The 21,217-nt window shown below is 44.5% G+C and overlaps 1 protein-coding gene across 1 annotated transcript in view; it reads right to left on the bottom strand.

The window, feature by feature from the left end:
• LOC120027783 (semaphorin-5A-like) overlaps positions 1-21,217 on the bottom strand; it is a 208,194-nt gene that overhangs the window by 134,278 nt on the left and 52,699 nt on the right. Inside the window, exons 2-4 of the mRNA XM_038972811.1 lie at positions 19,842-20,068; positions 9,910-10,009; positions 5,231-5,276 (exon numbers count right to left, since the gene is read on the bottom strand). Of these exons, the coding sequence (XP_038828739.1) occupies positions 5,231-5,276; positions 9,910-10,009; positions 19,842-20,007 (312 nt within the window). The 5' untranslated portion in view covers positions 20,008-20,068. The remainder of the gene's footprint in view (positions 1-5,230; positions 5,277-9,909; positions 10,010-19,841; positions 20,069-21,217) is intronic.

The following is a 21,217-nucleotide window of genomic DNA, read 5'->3' as shown; positions in this document are numbered from 1 at the left end:
GTTTTATATCAATTTATATCCGTTTAGTGCGATTTTGAGGAATTTCTTTGTTGTGCGCTCTGAACGTTTGGACACGTTTTAGGGTGTCGGTCGTTGGTGGTGGACATTTCGAAGGACAGAGGACATCTATCGACCAAAAGACGTTTATAACATAGAAAGGATACATTGCCCAAGAATCTGATGGAAGAACAGCTCAAAGTAAGCAATATTTAATATGATAAATCGTGTTTCTGTCGAAATATTTTAAACGCATATTTCGCCATTTTGTTTGGTATAGCTTCACTTGGCCAACCCTGTATTGAAAAGTAAGGATAATTTTAAAAATGTAAATCAGCGGTTGCATTAAGAACTAATTTGTCTTTCGATTGCTGTCAACCCTGTATTTTTTAGTCAAGTATATGATTAGCTTTCAATTAAACTAGATCACTCTGATAGATGACGTCAGACATATTGAGGCTTGATTTCCTAGTATTTTTATTGTGTAACCACGGTTTTGTATGGCTAAATATGCACCTTTTCGAACAAACTGTATATGTATATTGTAAAATGATGTTACAGGAGTGTCATCGGAAGAATTCTGAGAAGGTTAGTGAAAAAATTAATATATTTTGGCGGTGATTACGTTATAGCGCTCTTTGGCTGGAATCGATGCTCTGGTAACATTTGCACATGTGGTATGCTAACTTATCGATTTATTGTGTTTTCGCTGAAAAACGCTTAGAAAATCTGAAATATGGTCTGAAATCACAAGAACTGGGTCTTTCCATTGCTATGCTTTGTCTATTTTTATGAAATGTTTTATGATGAGTAAATTGGTCATACACGTTGCTCTATCTAGTAATTCTAGTCGATTTGTGATGGTGGGTGCAATTGTAAACTGTGATTTCTACCTGAAATATGCACTTTTTTCTAACAAAAACTATCCTATACCATGAATATGTTATCAGACTGTCATCTGAAGAGGTTTTTTCTTGGTTAGTGGATATCAATATCTTAGTTGAGCCGAATTGGTGATAGCACCTGAAGGAGTAAGAAACTGATGGAGTTAGAATAGTGGTGTATTTTGCTAACGTGTTTAGCTAATAGATTTACATATTTTGTCTTCCCTGTAAAACATTTTAAAAATCTGAAATGGTGGCTTTATTCACAAGATCTGTATCTTTCATCTGGTGTCTTGGACTTGTGATTTAATGATATTTAGATGCTACTATCTACTTTTGAAGCTATGCTAGCTATGCTAATTAGTGTGTGGGGGGGGTGGGGGGTGCTCCCGGACCCGGGGTAGAGGCTCGTGAAAGGTTAAGATCCTCAGCTAAAGCAACACGTAGTTCTCCCAAAGCCCGGGTAAGTTCTTTAAGTGTCACGTTGTTGCCTGTGCCTTCCGCCATGTCTGTCTCGTTGTTTGGTGTGGAGTAGGCCTCCGATGTGGATTTATTGTCCTTTGGTCGCTTATTACTCTGCATTTTTACACAGAAAGTTACAATGTTGTATTAGAAAGAAACGTTTGTTGTAAAAAGTATCATAAAGTAGGTTAAGTTAGATTATTTCGCAAAAAAGTTGCAGGAGCCTCTCACACACCGCCGTTCACTCCAACATGCTAGTTCCGCCCCAGGCTGCATTTCTGAGAAGATCCGATGCCACCCGAGTTCCCTCGAATCATGGGCAACGGGTCTGTCGGATACACTGGAACCTATGCAACTGGGCAGAGCTAGATTATCGCCTAGGGAACGGTCACGTAGGCTAAGCTCCAACAGTTGTCTGTATTGTGGTGCTGCGCGGAATTAAATAGCCACCTGCCCAGTAAAGAGACCTGACTCATTAGTAGGTACGAGTACACTGGTGAGCCAGACTGGGAATTCACTAATTCCCATTACCCAAACTCCTTTATTTTGTGATCCTGCTGTGGTGAGAGCAGTCTAAGTCTCTCCGGGTGCTGATTGACTCTGGGGCAGATGAGAGTTTTATGGACACTATCCTGGTATCGGAAATAGGTATCTCCATTCAACTCCTCTCCGTTCCCAAGAACGCAGGGCACTGGACGGCCGCTCCATTGGAAGAGTCACGCACAGCACAGTTCCCATTAATCTGTGGGTATCTGGAAATCACAATGAGTAAATACAGCTTCTCCTCAGTGAGTCTCCCCACATCCCTGTTGTTTTGGGATTTTCTTGGCTCCAGAAGCACAACCTCGATATTGACTGGGCCATTGGTTCATTCCTGGGTTGGAGCCCGTTCTGTCATTCACATTGCCTGAAGGCGACGCAGCCTCCCCCGGAACGTCCACCTCCAGGGTTAAGTCCAGCCTCGGATTTCTCTGCTGTTCCCGCAGAGTACCATGACCTCCTGGAGGTTTTCAGCAAGGCTCATGCTACCTCCCTTCCTCCACACCGTTCTTACGATTGTGCTATTGACCTCCTCCCAGATACCACACCGCCTCGAGGCTGGCTATATTCCCTGTCTGGCCCTGAGACCAAGGTCATGGAGGAGCACATTGAGGACTCTCTGGCTACTGGGAGTATTCACCCTTCTGCCTTCCCTGCCGGCGCAGGGTTCTTCTTTGTGGGGAAGAAGCGTGTTTTTCCATGCTCCTGCTTTTTCCTTGCCTCTGTTTTTCTAGTCCTCCTGATTTTGACCTTTTGCCTGCCCTGACTCTGAGCCCACCAGCCTGACCATTCAGCCTGCCCTTACCTTGAGCCTGCCTGCCTCCCTGTACCGTTTGGAACTTTGACCTGGTTAATGAACTTTTGCCTATCCTCGACCTGCCTCTTGCCTGCCCCTTGTTGTTTAATAAATATCAGAGACTCGAACCATCTGCCTCCTGTGTCTGCATCTGGGTCTCGCCCTGTGTCGTTATAGAAGAAGGTAAATGAGGAGAGGAGAAGAAAAGAGAGGAGAGCGGTAAAGAGGAGAAGAGACGTGAAGAGGGGGAGAGTTAGAGGAGAGAGAGAGAAGAAGACAGGGGGAGAGGAAAAGTACAAGAAGAAAGGAGAGAAGAAGAGAAAAATAGAAGAGGGTAGCAACCAAAGTTGTACCAAATCTCACAATAGCACTCCGACCACTTCAGCTGAACCCTGTTTTTTTTTAGATAGGTAGCTCCTTAACTCTCTCACCTAAAACCCTGTTCCAGTCAGATGCAAAGCAGCCTCTAGACTCAGGGTCAGTTTAAATTGGCAGTTGGCCCGTGGTCCAGATTACCAAGGCTTTCTCTCTCTGGAGATGGGGCCTGCCTGGGGCAAAGGAGGGTTGATAGGGGCTAGAGGAATCTACACTGAGTGAGGGATGAGATAAAGGCTAAGAGGGATGGATGAAGGGATGGGGGGAGGATGAGAGAAGAAGGGATGGGATGAAGCATCTTTAATAACCAGCCCTGTCCCAGTGAGCGCCAACAAAAGAGTGACTCCCCATGGATTTCTGCCTTTCTCTATGGGGAGTATCTCTCTTTTCTTATCTCTCTCTCGCTCTACCTCACTTTCTTTCTCTCATCTCTATCTATCACGATCTCCGTTCTCTTTTTCCTCTATTCTTCCCTCTCCTCGTCTTCTTCATGTCTTTTCTTCTCCCTCTCTCTCCCCAACCCCCCTCCCCCCATTCTCTCTATTCTCCCCTGGTCTTTGAGGGTGTACACAGCCAGTGTCTATCCTCTGTCCAGAGCATCAGTAAACTGCCAGTGTCTAGCCTCTGTCCAGAGCATCAAAGGAGCCTGCTGTTTTCCCCCAGGAAGAGATCCAGATAAACCTCTAACGTGTCAATGTTTGACTGGTTACTCACTGGGCTACACGATTCTTAGCCCCACAGGAGGTAAGTACACACATACAGCCTTCAGCCATGGAAATCAAGGAGAAAGGAGGGAGCATGCTGGGGTAATGGTTACTATGCCATTGTGAGATGAAGGGATGAAGGGAGGGAAAGAGCTACAATTATACTGTACAGTATGTTTACAAATATCACTTTGCACTGCTCAAACACATGCTATTGCTTTCAACATCAAAGGTTGACAAAAAAGATAAGATAAATTATTTTATAGCATCATTTTAATAACAATCAATTTGCTTGATTCAATTGATGTGGTTTTGTGCTGCCAGGCTTAACTAAGAAAAGTTAGTTCATCTGTGCTTCTTCCTCTGGAAGGCAGAACACAAGGTGCAAATAACTTAGCAAACTGCAAAAGTACTATCGTCATGCAGCAGAACAGAATGGGTCTGCAGAACAGAATGGGTCTGGACCACAGGAACCACAGGAATTTCACACGTGGTTTTAGGAGCTGGGGTAGGCATACACGTATAGGGAATTAACACTGACTGCAGAGAAGACTACAGTTAGACAGGTGGGGCATTAAGACTGACTGAAGAGAAGACTACAGTTAGACAGATGGGGCATTAAGACTGACTGAAGAGAAGACTACAGTTAGACAGGTGGGGCATTAAGACTGACTGAAGAGAAGACTACAGTTAGACAGGTGGGGCATTAAGACTGACTGAAGAGAGAACTACAGTTAGACAGATGGGGCATTAAGACTGACTGAAGAGAAGACTACAGTTAGACAGGTGGGGCATTAAGACTGACTGAAGAGAAGACTACAGTTAGACAGGTGGGGCATTAAGACTGACTACTGTGACTGGTGGACTTTCCTGAATCCCTGATCCAGCTTAGCCTAGAGATGGCCTCTGCACATAGCCCATGGTGCAATCTAAGCCCATAGGATCTCCTGACAAAATAAGAATGATCCTGGCTTCATTTATCAGCACTTAACATAATGATGTTGTCAAGATGCATAGCCTATAACAGCGAGAAACTATTGAACTATTTGAAATGTTCCCTGGGTTTTCATTACTGTAGCTCCCATGGCATGCTTTGACAAGCTTTGTGTCTTGTTTGTGACCATTTTTTAAGGGCCTGACAGCTGGGCTGTTCCAGTAAGTGTTACGATAATTACTGCATAACTGTGTTACACACAAAGACAAGACAGACAGGACTTCGTATAGATGACACTGTGGTCCAACAGAGAGTAAGGAGGTGGTGGGAGAGGGAGGGAGGGGCAGAAAAGAAGGAAGAGGAGCAAAGAGAGAGAGAATACGAGAAGAAAGAGAGAATATGAGAAAAGAGAGAAATGAATCGAAGAGTGAGTAAGAGGGATATAAATAGGAAGGGGATTGAGAGGGAGAAAGAGGGAGTGACAGAGAGATAGATAGTAAAATAGAGGGGGATAATGGTAACGCTGGTAAAGACTCACCTGGATCAATGAGAGGTCCTCCAGATTGAGTCTAAAGAGGTGGTTTCTGAAAGAAAAAAGAGAGGGAGGAGAGATGAAGGTAGAATCTTCTCTAAAAGAACAACACCGGAGAAAATAAAAGTGGACAGGAGAGCATTTCTGGTAATAGGTGTCCAACGATATCTCTGGGTTATTTTATCCCTATTTTGGTCATTTTCTCTCCCTTAATAACACATCTTTGATGTAGCACACTTGTTTCTGGGCCACTCCAAAAGCCTGTTCAGATGTAACCACATACAGGAACACTTGATTAGATTACTTTACTGCTATAGCATTCCAAAACTAGGTATATCTTTGTTGAATAGAAACCCAGTCAAACTGAACTGAATATAGTTTGCAAGATTACATACTTTATGTCATCTCTCCCGGTGATATGACCTTGTCTGGGAAGAACTTTGCTGTAGACACAGATGCGGGATCAGCTTACCCTTGACAAATCCAAACCTTAACCGTTAGATATTTTTTACGGGTAACTTCATCCAACTGAATGGGAGTTTTGAGGAGTATTTTTCTCCGCTCTGCTGATGAGTATTTGTCTCTGTTAATACATGAGTAATAAAGGCCTAGTTCATAAATTTTGTGAAAAAATACATATTCTATTAGTCAGCTTGACAAGAAAGAAATAGCATATTCCAAACAGACTATGGGACAGTTATGGGACGATAGATCCCAATAGGCCTAGACTAAATAAATAAAACATTCAAAAGCAATGAGTCTGATGCAACAGATCAGAACGTTTAGCTTAAAATGTTAATAAACTACTATTATTTCACATTATAAGAGCAGCAATGTGCACAAGGCAGCAGGCTACGTGTGAATATTCTTTCCATAATGCAATTAGCGGGAAAACACTGCTATCAAAAGCACACCGTACATGCGAGCGGTTTCATGTGACAGAGATTAAAATACCCGTTAGAAATTTTGAAAGAGGGAAGATCTAATATGCAACAACTAGCACGGATTGCTGTTATTACAACGATTGTGCCTTTGAGAAAGAAAGTTAATATAAATGAATTTCCTCCACGGACATGGTCTGATTTTGACTAGGCTACTTTAAAGCAAGGTAAGACATGCCTCGTAATATGTAGTAAAACGCTCAGGTTTTGGCGCTGATGAAGCCAGCCTTCCGTTGCCTAGGCGTTTGCTATTTGAGATGCTGTAGCAGCAGCTCTCACGCTGTCAGACATATTTTCCGCTGAAAGGCTCTGTATTGTGTACGTGTGTGATAAATAAGATACATAACAAATATACTGTACACATGCGTCAATTTAATTCCACTAAATTAGGCAAATGAACCTACAAACTGATAAGGATGACCAGCCAAACTCGTATTTCCACCAATTAATAGTTTAAAAAGCATTATTTCGGGATGGAATTTTTTCTTCTTCTCTCCGACAATTTTATTTATTGGCTTTTCAATGTTTTTATCGGCCAAAATCCGGCTATTACTGGCTAACGGAAACTGTGTTTCACAGGTACATCTCTCTCTCTCTCGCTCTGTCTGACTATAAAGACTTTCACGGGTACATCTCTCCATCTCTGTCTGATTATAAAGACTTTCATGGGTACATCTCTCTGTCTCTGTCTGATTATAAAGACTTTCACAGGTACATCTCTCTGTCTCCGTCTGATTATAAAAACTTTCACAAGTACATCTCTCTGTCTCCGTCTGATTATAAAAACTTTCACTGGTACATCTCTCTGTCTGATTATAAAGACTTTCACGGGTACATCTCTCGGTCTGATTATAAAGACTTTCACAGGTACATCTCTCTGTTTCCGTCTGATTATAGACTTTCACAGGTACATCTCTCTGTTTCCGTCTGATTATAGACTTTCACAGGTACATCTCTCTGTCTGATTATAAAGACTTTCACAGGTACATCTCTCTGTTTCCGTCTGATTATAAACTTTCACAGGTACACATCTCTGTCTCTGATTATAAAGACTTTCACAGGTACATCTCTCTCTCTGTCTGATTATAGACTTTCACAGGTGCATCTCTCTGGCTCTGTCTGATTATAAAGACTTTCACAGGTACATCTTTCTCTCTCGGTCTAAAGAAAAATATACTCTAATCTGAAAAGAGCATAGGCCCATGAGGCGGTGTGTGTGTGTGTGTGTGTGTGCAAACCACAGTGAAAGAAACCTTAAGCCCAACAGTGAAACTTCACTTTAATGAACACCTTTAGCCTATCCTTGGCTCAAGCTCTTTTGAATTGTGAAGTTGCCATTGTAAGCCAACTAAAAAAAACTGTTTATTTGGAAACCTTTTACAAAACATGACAGTGAGTAGTCTCTATATTGACTATCAATGTCTCACTATGGTTTTGTAAAGTCAGCATTATTGCATCACAGAATCATCATTCAAAACGATTGTCTGGATCCTGGATGCTGATTGGTTGATAGCAGAGAGTTATTCACCGCAATCCCCGGGTAATTTAACTGTTCCATTAGATTTATCAATGCGCATCCACTGTCCCACAGCCCAGCTAGGCAAATTATAAACTTAATATCCCCTGGAAAAAGCGTCTAGACAATATTTCCTCATGCTACTTGCCTAACATTTGGTTTGCAACAGTTGGAGTTTGTCTAAACCTTTCCTGTGGAACAATGTTGCATGTTTTTGGGCAATCTCCACCGTGCCATGCATATGAACGTTACGAAACTGACAGCTTCTCTGAGCCAGGCAAATTCATTTTATCAGAATAAGTATAATGGATATATCCAAAGAAATGGCAATGAAACCGAAGGTAAAATAAACAAAAATGCACATAGTTTGCTGTCATTTCAGCTGCTTGATGAGATTGTGTGTTCACTTTAGTTGGCTAGCTAGCAAAGTAGAAGTAGCTAGCCTCCATAGCAAAATGTTTTACTTAGAACGTCCATGAAATTGGAATGGACGACCACCCCATTTGGCTAGCAACTTCAGAATCTCAGAACTAACGACTAGACTATATTGTATGGTGGAAGGATGACATAAAACAAATGTACTAATTAAAATTAAGTTTTTAATGAAAACATGTCATTAATATTTTTTCAAATGCTGGCAACCATTTTATAAAAGCAATAAGGCCCTCAAAACCAGGAATTATTGTGAATAACACCCTCCTAAGAGCTGTTTTGCCGGCCCTTGGCTTCGCCTCGGAAGTTATTCACACGATAATTCCCGGGTTCTCATTACTTATCTTTTAATTATACCAGCTTTATTACATTTTCAGCAGATTATCGTTTCCTTTTAAAACCCGTTTTATTTCAAATAAATTTGGCCTTGAATGTCAGAGAATCAATCTTTCTATTTCAGTTAAACTTGGTGCATGAAGGTTATTCAAGGTATAACAACACTCCTAGCTCTTGTCAGAGTAATGCATCTATTCTGTAATATTATTCACCAGCTGAAACCTCTTCACATAAGATGACTCGATAGCAACACACATATGCATAGGTGCACGCACGAAGACGCACGCACACACGGACACACACACGGATCCATCTTCTGAAGAGTGGCTATCTCACAGGGCAGGCTGTGGTCTAAGAACCTCTTTACAGTATATTGACATTTACATCGATCTGCCTCTCCTTCTCTACCTCCATTATCACTGAGTCCTTTCACTCTGGCCATCAGGCCACAGACAACCCCTAGCACCTTAAACACTTCTTCAAGATCCCTGTCACTGAGCATTTAAGGAGCTAGGGGTTGATTTGGTACTAGGCTTCTCTGTCTGTGTGAATGGGCTCGGGAATACACTGTGTGTTGAATCCGTCTAAGATGGAGTTTCCATGAGTCCAATTAGACCTGTATTTTGGATACAGTTGGTTTAATTCAAGATGTTTAACATTAGAGCAGTCGTATAATTGCCTTAGAACTTCTGGTGCCAATATGGCTCACATCAATATCTAAAACTCAAATGTAGTTAGCCAGAGAGGGTATGTCTGTGGCCTGATGGCCTGAGTGAAAGGATTCAGTGAGGCCTGGTCCTAAGTCAACCCCAAGCCCTGGACACTTCTCCTAGATCCCTTTTACAGAGCCCACAGAGCCCACTCCAGAGAGAGCGAGAAGACAGACTAGGCCAGACAACTGCAGGTAGAGACAGGACTACCCTTAAGCCCCTGAGTCAGGTTAGTGTTTGAAAGGAAAGGGTAAGAGCTCTTCTCTCTCCCTCCCTCTATCTTCTCCTTATCTGTCAAGCCCTGCAGGTCTTTCCAACTTCTCCGTTTCCCTGTATCCCATCTGCAGTACATTAGTTTATTCCCCCAGCTCTGCTTCTCTGTGTTGGTCCTGCTCCTCCAGCTCTCTGTCTCCTCAGCCATCTGCTAAACTGGAGAGAACGGCTTGTATTGACAACCTAGGCCATTAGCAGAAGTGAAATACATGCATAGTAAGGCAGTTAGAGTTCATCTAAGCCCAATCTCAGCTGGCCAGAGAACACTTCAGACAAACACAGACACTCTGGATTAAATATGATGTGCTTGACAAAGATAATGAGCTCAACTTGAGAACACTCTGTGGCAAGTGAGGGGATAGCCAGAGAGAAAGAGAGGGAGAAGCATAGACAGAGGGGGAAAGAGAGAAGCAGAGAGAAGCAGAGAGAGAGAGAGAGAGAGAGAGAGAGAGAGAGAGAGAGAGAACAACATATTACCTGGCTCCGACTATCAGTTCGTTCTGGCTGGGGTCAAAGGTTAGCTGGGAGTAATCCACCGTGCCCTCAGCCCGGAACCTGTGGATCCACGGCTCCATATCTGCCAATCAATGTAGAGAAAGATACACGGTAATCAATGAAACAGGAGGAAAAGAGATCAGAGAAAAACGGGGTGGATAAAGAGTTTAGCCAATAGCCACAGTATGTAATAAAGTGATGTATATTATATTGTCTTTGTGTGTATCGTTCTGTATTGTGATTTTATGAAAACGAATGCTTCTTGCCTGGTGATGTTACACACTCCCTTGCAAAATAGGTTCAAACCAGAGGGGAGCTCCTGGTAGAATGAATAATAAGTCAAAAAAAGCCTTCCAAGGAGACCTAATGTACCCTATATCCTGTGCGTCTCCAGATAGCTGTAGTCTATCTCAAGGGCACAGAAGTACAGTGTCCCACCTGGGCTTTCAACCAAATGCCTTCCACTCCATTTACTAAACCATTACTGCAGCTAGCAGGAACTAATGCATACAGTACATAGTGTGTGAGAGGAGGAGGGCTGTTTGTGTGTGTGTGTGTATGTGTGGGGGGGATTGTGTGTGTGCATGCCTGTCTGAATCCAAGGTCCTTCTAAAGTGAATCTGAGACGGATGCATCTCATGGTTGTCAGTGCCTTGACCTTGGCCCTGAACCCAGATTCCCTCATGGTACATTAGACACACACACACACACACACACACACACACACACACACACACACACACACACACACACACACACACACACACACACACACACACACACACACACACAAAATACGTCAAACCCCAGACACACAGAGACAGATCACCCTCAACACGCCTGTCTCCATGGCGCCCAACCCATTAGCCCTTGACCAATAGAATCAAATATTCCTGTCGTGTTGCTGGGCGATTAGTGTCGGGCCCCTACTGTCCTGTAATCTGATAGGTAGTGAGTCAATAGTTAAGGCTATGGACTAGGAGTAAATGTACCATAACCCCTGATCTAGGGTCAGATATTGTCCAATCCCCTCATAGCTAAGGTAAGCATTGGAGAGAAGATAATCTGATTCTAGGTCTGTGTGTCACGCCTGCTCCCGCTCTCCCTCCTGCCCAGCACTACACACTCCTGCCACCATCATTACGCACACCTGCTTCCCTCGTCACGCGCATCAGCAATTCATTGCACTCACCTGGACTCAATCACCTGTGTAATTTCCTCCCCTATATCTGTCTGTTCCCCAGCCCTGTTCCCCGTTTCAGCATTAATTGTCGTTTGTCATTTTGTTACCCGGTTCTGACGCTGTTCCTGTCCTGTTCTATGTATGTGCTAAATTAAATGTTCTTTTCTCCCTACCTGCTTCTCTACTCCAGCGTCAGTTCTTACACTGTGGTTAGGGCAGGTTCTTCTCCGGGCGTTTGTTTCCTCTCACTCAGCACATAACCTGCTCTGTAGTCACAATAACATATCACTACACACTGATACTAGACATTATTCTATTCTAATAATCCCCATTTGAAACTGCTAGCAGTATATCTTATGTTCATCTAAGTACAGTATTTCTAAATATCTGGTGCCACTGTGGCTCAGGGATTTCAAAACACTTTTCATGGTAGAGAATGAAGCCATTTTAGGGCAATTACTGTAGTGGATATTATGTTGTGATCTGTCTATACCTGTCCTGTACTATATCTGACATGGGGTAGGCCTGGCACTGATCGAATACAGCTAGGGTTGGAGTAAAAAACTCACCTCGAAAAACTTTGAGTCAAAAATGTGAAACACCTGTCAGAAGACATCTTGAAATGAAACCACAGTCTCCCTTCACTGCATCAAACCAACAATCCATTGTTTACTTCTGTCAAGCCAAAGCATTCAACCCAATACAATAGGGAGTCTCTGCCTGCTGGCCTGCCTTCCTGTGAGTCACTGCTAGGAGCTACGTACTAAAAAATACAGCACTGACTCTACCTCCTTGTCAAACTGCAGGAGCACAGAACACTATCATAGCACATTCATTTCTCCTAACATGATGGCATCACTGCTAACAAAGACATTCCTTTCCTCTTCCTTCCACTCTCCAGGGTCTAAAATATTAATGAGAATGAGCACCAGTTAAACTGGGAGGAGGAAACTTTCAACTCGCAGACCCAAAGCTAATACATTTTCATTAGCCTGGGTGAAATAAATATTGTGGAGAGATCACGACAAATTCCGCCCTAAGATTTGGCTGTGGTTAATGGCTTGTTCCCCTCTAATTCTACAGGGGGACGGGAGTTTGGGATGCGCCTCTCTGGTGCCGGTGACAGGCTAGTTTTTCATACCGGGGAGAAGCATTCAGAGCATACAAATGTGGCAACGACACCATCAGAGGGAAACCAAGGCTTCAGTTACCCAGTGTTTCCCCCATAAATCATGCTGAGATCCCACCGGGGTATAGCCCCACTCAGGTCCCTCTCAGAGGGGGAGGCAGAGGGGGGGTTTAAGTGAATACAACGCCCACAACACGGAGGATTTATGTGTTTTATGACGAGGTGAAGGGCTCATAAACATTCATAAGCATTGATAAGCATTCATAACCAGAGCAGATGTGCTACCCTGGGCTCTAATGAGAAACAGACCAGACTAATGTTGGAGAATGGCAGCAGGACATTATGGTTTGGTAGAGCGTTGAGTGATCTTGGTAGAATACTAGAAAGTTATATGAAACATTGAGTGATTTGGTGGATTACCTCAGGGCTTCATTATAACATTGGTATGTTTTGTAAGGCTCTAGGGGAGTAGCAATAGCTCCCTTAGGAGCATTATATTACAGTTGAACCTCAAATTAACTCTGACCTTGACCTCTACAAAAGGAACCAATGGGATTTAAAGAACTTCTTCACTAAACAAGATGTGGTTTTAAAAAAATTGCCCATTTAAACAGTAGAACGTCTGGGCCTCAAGGGACCCCTCCCCCTTCAAGCATTCTGACTGCAACATTCTAACACTGTAATTAATACATTTCATGCGATCGCAAAAATAATCATTTGGTTGTGTTTATGAAGACCTTGGGTAACAAATTATTTTTTAAATAGCATTTTCATTCGCTTGTTTTTGTAGGCTATAAGTAAAAATATAAAACACAAAAAACACAAATTCAAGTGTTAATACATTTTATTTGTGAGGTGGGTTTGTTACAACTAGGGAACAGAAGGCATGTGTGTTGGAACACGTTAACAGCTTCTTTTCATAATGACAAAATGAAATAAAGACCCCAACCACCAAGACGCGTGGTCAGCAAGAGGTGTGGTCAGCAAGACATACGGTCAGCAAGACATACGGTCAGCAAGACATACGGTCAGCAAGACATACGGTCAGCAAGAGGAGCGGTCAGCAAGAGGAGCGGTCAGCAAGAGGAGCGGTCAGCAAGACATACGGTCAGCAAGACATACGGTCAGCAAGAGGAGCGGTCAGCAAGAGGAGCGGTCAGCAAGACATACGGTCAGCAAGACATACGGTCAGCAAGACATACGGTCAGCAAGAGGAGCGGTCAGCAAGACATACGGTCAGCAAGACATACGGTCAGCAAGACGAGCGGTCAGCAAGACATACGGTCAGCAAGACATACGGTCAGCAAGAGGTGTGGTCAGCAAGACATACGGTCAGCAAGACATACGGTCAGCAAGACATACGGTCAGCAAGACATACGGTCAGCAAGACATACGGTCATAAAAACATACGGTCAGCAAGACATACGGTCAGCAAGAGGTGTGGTCAGCAAGACATACGGTCAGCAAGACATACCGTCAGCAAGAGGAGTGGTCAGCAAGAGGAGCGGTCAGCAAGACATACGGTCAGCAAGAGGAGCGGTCAGCAAGAGGAGCGGTCAGCAAGACATACAGTCAGCAAGACATACGGTCAGCAAGACGAGCGGTCAGCAAGACGAGCGGTCAGCAAGACGAGCGGTCAAACGATGAAAACATCATGAGCCTAAACATCATCATAAGTGCCAAGTGAACTTGATAAATAGTGAAAATCAGCACAAAAGCAATAGTTGCATTATAATGAATGTGTCGATATGACAGCAGTCAAAAATAGTCAATTATTGTCAGCTATGTGCTTGTGTGCATCTTCACACAACGGCATCAGTTGGATTTCATATAACTCTTATTCCTTGTTCTAGCAATTTACACAATGTTTGTAACTTTCACTTGCTTGTCACACTTTCACATACCTTTGTTTGGTTGTAGTGCATAATAGTTTCCGGTTCTCTCTTTATTGCGTCCCTGTGGTCTTGTCAATGTTCAGCACCGTTGTGGAGTACAACGCCTGTGCCGGTGAGCTCCGTCTACCTTTGTTCACGGTGCCGGCCAATGACAGTGAAGTGAAGAAATTGTACATGGTGACATTTCTCCCCTTGCCAGTGTAAGGTTCCACAAACCTCGTCACCACATTCTCTGTCACTCGCTCACCTGCTGCCCGGTATTGAAAGCCGTTCAGCATGTAAATTACACACGCTCTCACTGTGTAGCCTATTCCAAGTATGGCCAGAGTAGACTGATAAGACTGCTTTTATTTAGTGGACTGAAATAAGGTACATACCATTTTAAGATTAAGATTAGAATGGATCAATACAATAGAATGCCCCCCCCCTGTTCTTCAATCACAATTGGTGATTACACAATTATGCATCGTTCGCTTCCCCTCGCTCATCAACTCAACCATTCTCCCCAGTCATTCTTACTTAATTTATTTAATCTGATTTTATACGTGTGAAATTTGTTTCGGTATAGTTTCGAGGCAATTATCGTGGTGATTATCAACTGGGAACTGCACTTTCAACTGTTGGGAGAAGGAGGGGCAGTGGGGGAAAACCATTAAAACAATGACACGCCCTGCTAAAACTGGTTACAACTCCAGTTCTGTTTGTGATATTAAGATTCTAACACAGACAGTGTGTTATATCGACTTATTTAGGAAAAGTCAAGAACGGAGGGGGGCAAGACTTTAAAAATGGCAGAGTCATTTTTTCTATTCATGAGCAGTCAAAATGACTGCTTTAGCGGTTCTAGTGTTAAAATATGGTCCCCTGCCTCGCTCTCTCTCCAGGCATTTCTCTAGTCTTTTTCATGTCCTTTCCTTCATGCTTTTAATGCGTGTGCGATAATGTAATCGAATCATTACTGTGCTTGTACCACAGCCGGGTGCATCGGGGGCTTGGCTGCTGATGAGACAGAACCGTACAGCGTGCACGTGTGTGTGTGTGTGTGTGTGTGTGTGTGTGTGTGTGTGTGTGTGTGTGTGTGTGTGTGTGTGTGTGTTTATATGTGTGTGTGTGTGTGTGTTTGTGTGTGTGTGTGTGTTTATATGTGTGTGTGTGTGTGTGTGTGTGTGTGTGTGTGTGTGTGTGTGTGTGTGTGTGTGTGTGTGTGTGTGTGTGCGTGCGTGCGTGCGTGCGTGCGTGCGTGCGTGCGTGCGTGCGTGCGTGCGTGTGTGTGTGTGTGTGTACGGTTTGGGAAAAGAACTCTGAGAACGCGGCCAGTTCTGCCATGGCAAAGAGCCAAGCCGAAACCGGCACACTCCCCTCCCCCTTCCTCCTCCTTTCTATCCCTCCTTTCCAAACTAGATCTTTGCCTTTTTCCTTCTCCATCACTCTTTCCAGGTTTGTTATTCTGGGTTTTGAAACAGAGCGGTTGACACACAATGACAAAGTGACAGACTATATAAATATTTACACCCTAGCTTCAGAAACTAGGGCAGTGTTCAGTCTCAGAGTGCTCAAACTGTATAAAGAACAACCTGACCTGAAACAATAGGCACATGTGGAAACAACCGGGACTAGAATACTGCAGGTTTCTAGGAGTAAATCGGGGGTCGTTGAGGGTATAAATGGAGTACCTACATATATATTCAATTTAAATTCAGCCTGACAAGATGTGTCCAACTGGGGAAACTGGGGAGTGTTTGCTGTCCCATGTGGTAAAGGGAAAATGTGAAATTACAACTATTTTGTGAAGAAAACCTTAAAGATGCACTGCAGAGGGTGAATCCTGACAGACAAACCACAACAAAACATTTCAATGCATCATGCACTTCAGAGCGAAACCGTTTAAAGGAAGAAAAAAAGGAACATTTAACAAGATGACCTAATGACCTCTGTGTGCCACATGGGAAAAAGAAACACAACTGTAACTAAGACTTAAAGAAAACACATGAAGGTAGAGGCAGGGTGGACTACATTTAATTTCCTGTGTCAGTATTCAAATGCAGCATTGTGGGAAGTTTGGCCGTAAATAGAATGCACTGATGCTTAAGAATGTAGCAAGTTGGTCTCGCAATGGACTTAGTGGGCTGTAAAAAATATTCCCCATGGACCAATTAAATCGTCTTGGTCTCCAACGCGATTTGTTTATTTTCTCTTTTGGAAAGTCTTGCACACACACACACACACACACACACACACGCACACGCACACGCACACGCACACGCACACGCACACGCACACGCACACGCACACGCACACGCACCAACTCTCTAACAATGTGTTATTCTTTGAGGGGTGATAAAAGTGAAAGTCTATACACCGCTGTTAAACAGACACGTCTTCTCAGATCCTCCGAGACGAGACCTTGAATGGTGGTGAGATGACACTGTTTACTGCACACGTTTGAACTATCTTCCATAACTTCAACATCCGCCAAGGAACACTCGTTAAACATATAACTTCAATAATATATCTCTGGAGGTTAGGACTGCTGATTGACTCATAAACCCACACGTGTTCCACAAGAATGAACTGTGTTTTAGAACATTTCTTTTCTGATAGAGGATACATTTTTGTTTAAAGTCTGATTTCATCATGGTTGACATTAAGAAGTCATTTCCGAAAGGTTCCTTGCAGAATCAGAAGTTCAATGACTAGTTAGAAGTTCTAAATTATGTCTGTCACTTTTGAGCTACGCAGCTTCAAAATCCTTCTCACTATAAAACATTTTTCTTGGAAAGAAAACTGCACTCAGAATGACAAAGGAACGGACCATTTCTATAATTCAGCCTTTGAAAATATCACAAGGAAGTATTGCTGTACAGTAGCAGTTATTTTGGCTGAGCAAAGAGCCAAGTCAGAAAATCACCACCCTTTAGGGTTGAGTCTTTCATGTGTGTTAGAGTGGCACACCCTGCTCTGAGCAACCCACAGGCACCAGACCAGACAAAACACAACAGTAGAATACAGTGTGTCACTGGAACAGCTTTAGTGCCATTTCCATCAAACCCACTAACCAGATTCCCAGGATAAGTTATTTTCAAACAATCCCAGAAATCCGGTTTTCGCTTTAGATTGAATTGGAGACATGGAAGACATGGGAGTATAGCGAGGCCCACCACGGCTAGCCCAGTCAGTGTGTGTCCACCATAAGAAAACGCCTGACTCTCCAGGGAGTTTTATTTATATTATATTGATATATTTTCATATTTATGTTTGAGGTCTTTGTAGTTCTTCCCACTCTTTGGAGGACCTGGGGACCTCCCTCCTAACTTTAGACCTCAGCCGGACATGGCGTATACAGCATATAGAGAGCAGTATGTGTGTGTGTGTGTGTGTGTGTGTGTGTGTGTGTGTGTGTGTGTGTGTGTGTGTGTGTGTGTGTGTGTGTGTGTGTGTGTGTGTGTGTGTGTGTGTGTGTGTGTGTGTGTGTGTGTGTGTGTGTGCGCTGTTCTGTTATACTACATATTATAAACTGGGTGGAATGCTGAATGCTGATTGGCTGACAGCCGTGGTATATCAGACCGTATACCCTGGGTATGACAAAACATTACTTTTTACTGCTCTAATTACGTTGGTAACCAGTTTATAATAGCAATAAGGCGTTTATGGTATATGGCCAATATACCATAGCTAAGGGCTGTATCCAGGCACTCAGCGTTGCGTCGGGGTTAAGAATAGCCCTCAACCGGGGTATATTGGCCATATACCACACCCCCCCGGGCCTTATTGCTTAATTATATTACATTTAGAGACATTTCCTCCCACTTCTCCATTTCCCCCTCCCCTCTTCTCCTCTACAGTCTCCTCTCTTCTCCTCTTCCCATCCCCTCTTCTCCTCTTCCCCCTCCCCTCTTCTCTTCCCCCTCCCCTCTTCTCCCTCCCCTCTTCTCCCTCCCCTCTTCTCCTCTATCCCTCCCCTCTTTTCCTCTACAGACCCCCCTCTTCTCCCCTACCCCCTCCTCTACCCCCTCTTCTCCTCTACAGACTCCCCTCTTCTCCTCTACCCTCTCCCCTCCTCTACCCCCTCCCCTCTTCCCCCTCCCCTCTTCTTTTCTTCCCCCTCTACAGACCCCCCTCTTCTCCTCTACCCTCTCCCCTCCTCTACAGACTCCTCTTTTCTCCTCTACCCCGCCCCCCTCCCCTACCCCAACCCCTCCCCCCTCCCCTCTTCTACCCCATCCCCTCTTCTCCTCTACCCGATCCCCTCCCCTCTTCTCCCCCATCCTCTACCCCTTCCCCTCCCCTCTTCTCCTCTACCCCATCTCCTCCCCATCTCCTCCCCTCCTCTACCCCATCCCCTCCCCTCCTCTACCCTGCCCCCTCCCCCCTCTTCTCCTCTACCCCACCCCCTCTTCTTCTCTACCCCCTCCCCTCTTCCCCCTCTACCCCTTCCCCTCCCCTCTTCTCCTTAACACCCTCCCCTCCTCTACAGACTCCCCTCCCCTCCTCTACCCCTTCCCATCCCCTCTTCTCCTCTACCCTGCCCCCTCCCCCCCCTTCTCCTCTACCTCCTCCCCTCCTCCCCTCTACCTCCTCCCCTCTTCTCCTCTACCCCCTCCCTTCTTCCCCCTCCCCTCTTCTCCTCTTCCCCCTCTACAGACCCCCCTCTTCTCCTCTACCCTCTCCCCTCCTCTACAGACTCCTCTTTTCTCCTCTACCCCGCCCCCCTCCCTTCTTCTCCCTCCCCTCTTCTCCTCTACCCCCTCCCCACTTCTCCTCTACCCCCTCCCCTCTTCTCCTCTACCCCCTCCCCTCTTCTCATGTACCCCCCCCCCTCCCCTCTTCTCCTCTACCCCCTCCCCTCTTCTCCTCTACCCCCTCCCCTCTTCTCCTCTCTATCAGTGTTCATATCTGATTAGTAACCAAACTGTCTCCATACTTTATTAACACCACTGCATTTGACATGACTTCAGCAGGCACTGAGTGTCTGGACTGGAACATTAGGGAACACAAACTGTTGACCTCAGGTGACAATGCTAGTGTGCGATTTGGTCACCCCAACTACCACGGAGACTCACAGAGGACAGCAGATAGCATTAGCCAGACCGTTAGTCATCGTCCTCACACTCAATAGACTGAGTGCTGAAGGTAACCCAACTAACCATGAGCTAACAGAGGAGCCTATGGTGTGTGTGTGTGTGTGTGTGTGTGTGTGTGTGTGTGTGTGTGTGTGTGTGTGTGTGTGTGTGTGTGTGTGTGTGTGTGTGTGTGTGTGTGTGTGTGTGTGTGTGTGTGTGTGTGTGTGTGTGGTGACCTTGCCCTTTCACTCAATTACACCCTAGACAGAGAGCTGTATGATTAGCTGACAGTCTCAGCTAGGATGGAATGGGCGCAGTGGCATTTGGCTGGTACGTTGTTAGTGGAGAGAACTGAATTCATTTCTATACATGTTTTCGTCTGGTGAAGTTTTACACTATTATTTATGGCTGAACTGCGCCATAAAATATGTTATTAGATTACAGGAAACACTGAATAACAAAATATGAACTTCCACAACGGAAAGGGAATGAGTGTGTGCATGACTGTGAGTGTGTGTGAGTGTGTGTGTGTGTGTGTGTGTGTGTGTGTGTGTGTGTGTGTGTGTGTGTGTGTGTGTGTGTGTGTGTGTGTGTGTGTGTGTGTGTGTGTGTGTGTGTGTGTGTGTGTGTGTGTGTGTGTGACCTACCTGTGTGTGAGATGAGGGGGTGTTCTGCCCGGTGACAGGGCGACTCAGGCAGCAGCACCGGCCCTCTCCTGCCAACCACGCCCCCAGACCACAGGACCAGCATGCAGTGCAGCAGCAGCACCGCATGCCGGGTAAGGGAGAGGCGACCCACGGGGGGCGGAGCCATGGGAAGGTGGGGCGTCGGTTACTTCCTGTTGGGCCGTGAGCTAATCGCATTAGAGACACGCCTGTAGAGAGAGAGAAGCAACATAAGTTCCTTTAGTTTGCTTGCAAAAAAGGCTTATTGAGGCAGAGAGAAAGACGGAGCTGTGAATTTAAGCTGGTAATAATTGGAACTCTTAATAAACCACGAGAGAGTTTTGCATTTTGCAAGCAAAATGTAGGAAGAGACAGAACGAGAGCAGGGGAGAATAAAAGAAAGGAGGAGAGATAAGACCAAAGAAAAAGCAGAGAGAGTGAAGATAGAAAGTGCTAGAGAGCGGAGAAAGGGAGATAAAGAGAGAGATATGGTTCTAGTGTCAGATTCATGCTGAGCTGAGGCAGCTGCTGTCACATTCACCCTGATGGCCCCTGAACTGTAACCTCTGACCCCTAACACATGAATCAGATCTGCATGCCCTCACACAGCATGAGCGTGCGTGTGTGTGTGTACACATGACCTTCGTGTGGGACACACTACTCCTCATGGGGCCCGTTTAAACGTGGATTCCATAAAAACACATTCACTTCTGCTCCAAATGGAACTGTTTAAAGGTACATGCATGGCTATTCCGACTCCATGGTCTTGGCATCGTGTAGAGAAATATGTCTCTTTTGAAGGAAAGCTTGATGGTGGAATGTACGGTACTCTTGACTTTCTGATGTAAATCACCTGTCAAATACTGCCAGTCAAGACCACTGTCTTCAGCAACTCTTTCCTCCCCTTTTCTATAGAAAGAATATCCTCATGGCTTTTAGCTTGTCTCCCCTTTAGTGAGCATATTTCCTCAACTCTATATAATAAAACTGTCCAAATGTAATTTTTCTTTAGTTAAGTTTTCCTACCCTTTTGGCAGCCTAGTCTACAGTATCTGACAGCTTAAATATAATTTCTCTAAAGGAAGGTTTACCTATTATATCAGAAACTGTCAGGGAGCGTTTAACTTTAGTAATATTTACCCATTCTAGCATTTTTCAGGAGTGATGTTTTCTCCCTTTCTGACAGGCTGCACAGCATTTGTCATAAACATTCAAAGAGGTGGGCAAACCTGCAGTCAATTATCTCAAGGCCTGTATTCATAATGTCAGCACGATCACCAACATGACAATCTGCACATAGACATAGTATTGATTGACTACACGATTCCAAGTCAGATTTACTAGGCTGACTGAGTGCT

Source organism: Salvelinus namaycush, chromosome 33 (genome assembly GCF_016432855.1).
Source record: "Salvelinus namaycush isolate Seneca chromosome 33, SaNama_1.0, whole genome shotgun sequence".
Lineage (NCBI taxonomy): Eukaryota > Metazoa > Chordata > Actinopteri > Salmoniformes > Salmonidae > Salvelinus > Salvelinus namaycush.
Note: the sequence above shows the minus strand (reverse complement) of the source record. Positions and strands in the feature narration are given on the sequence as shown.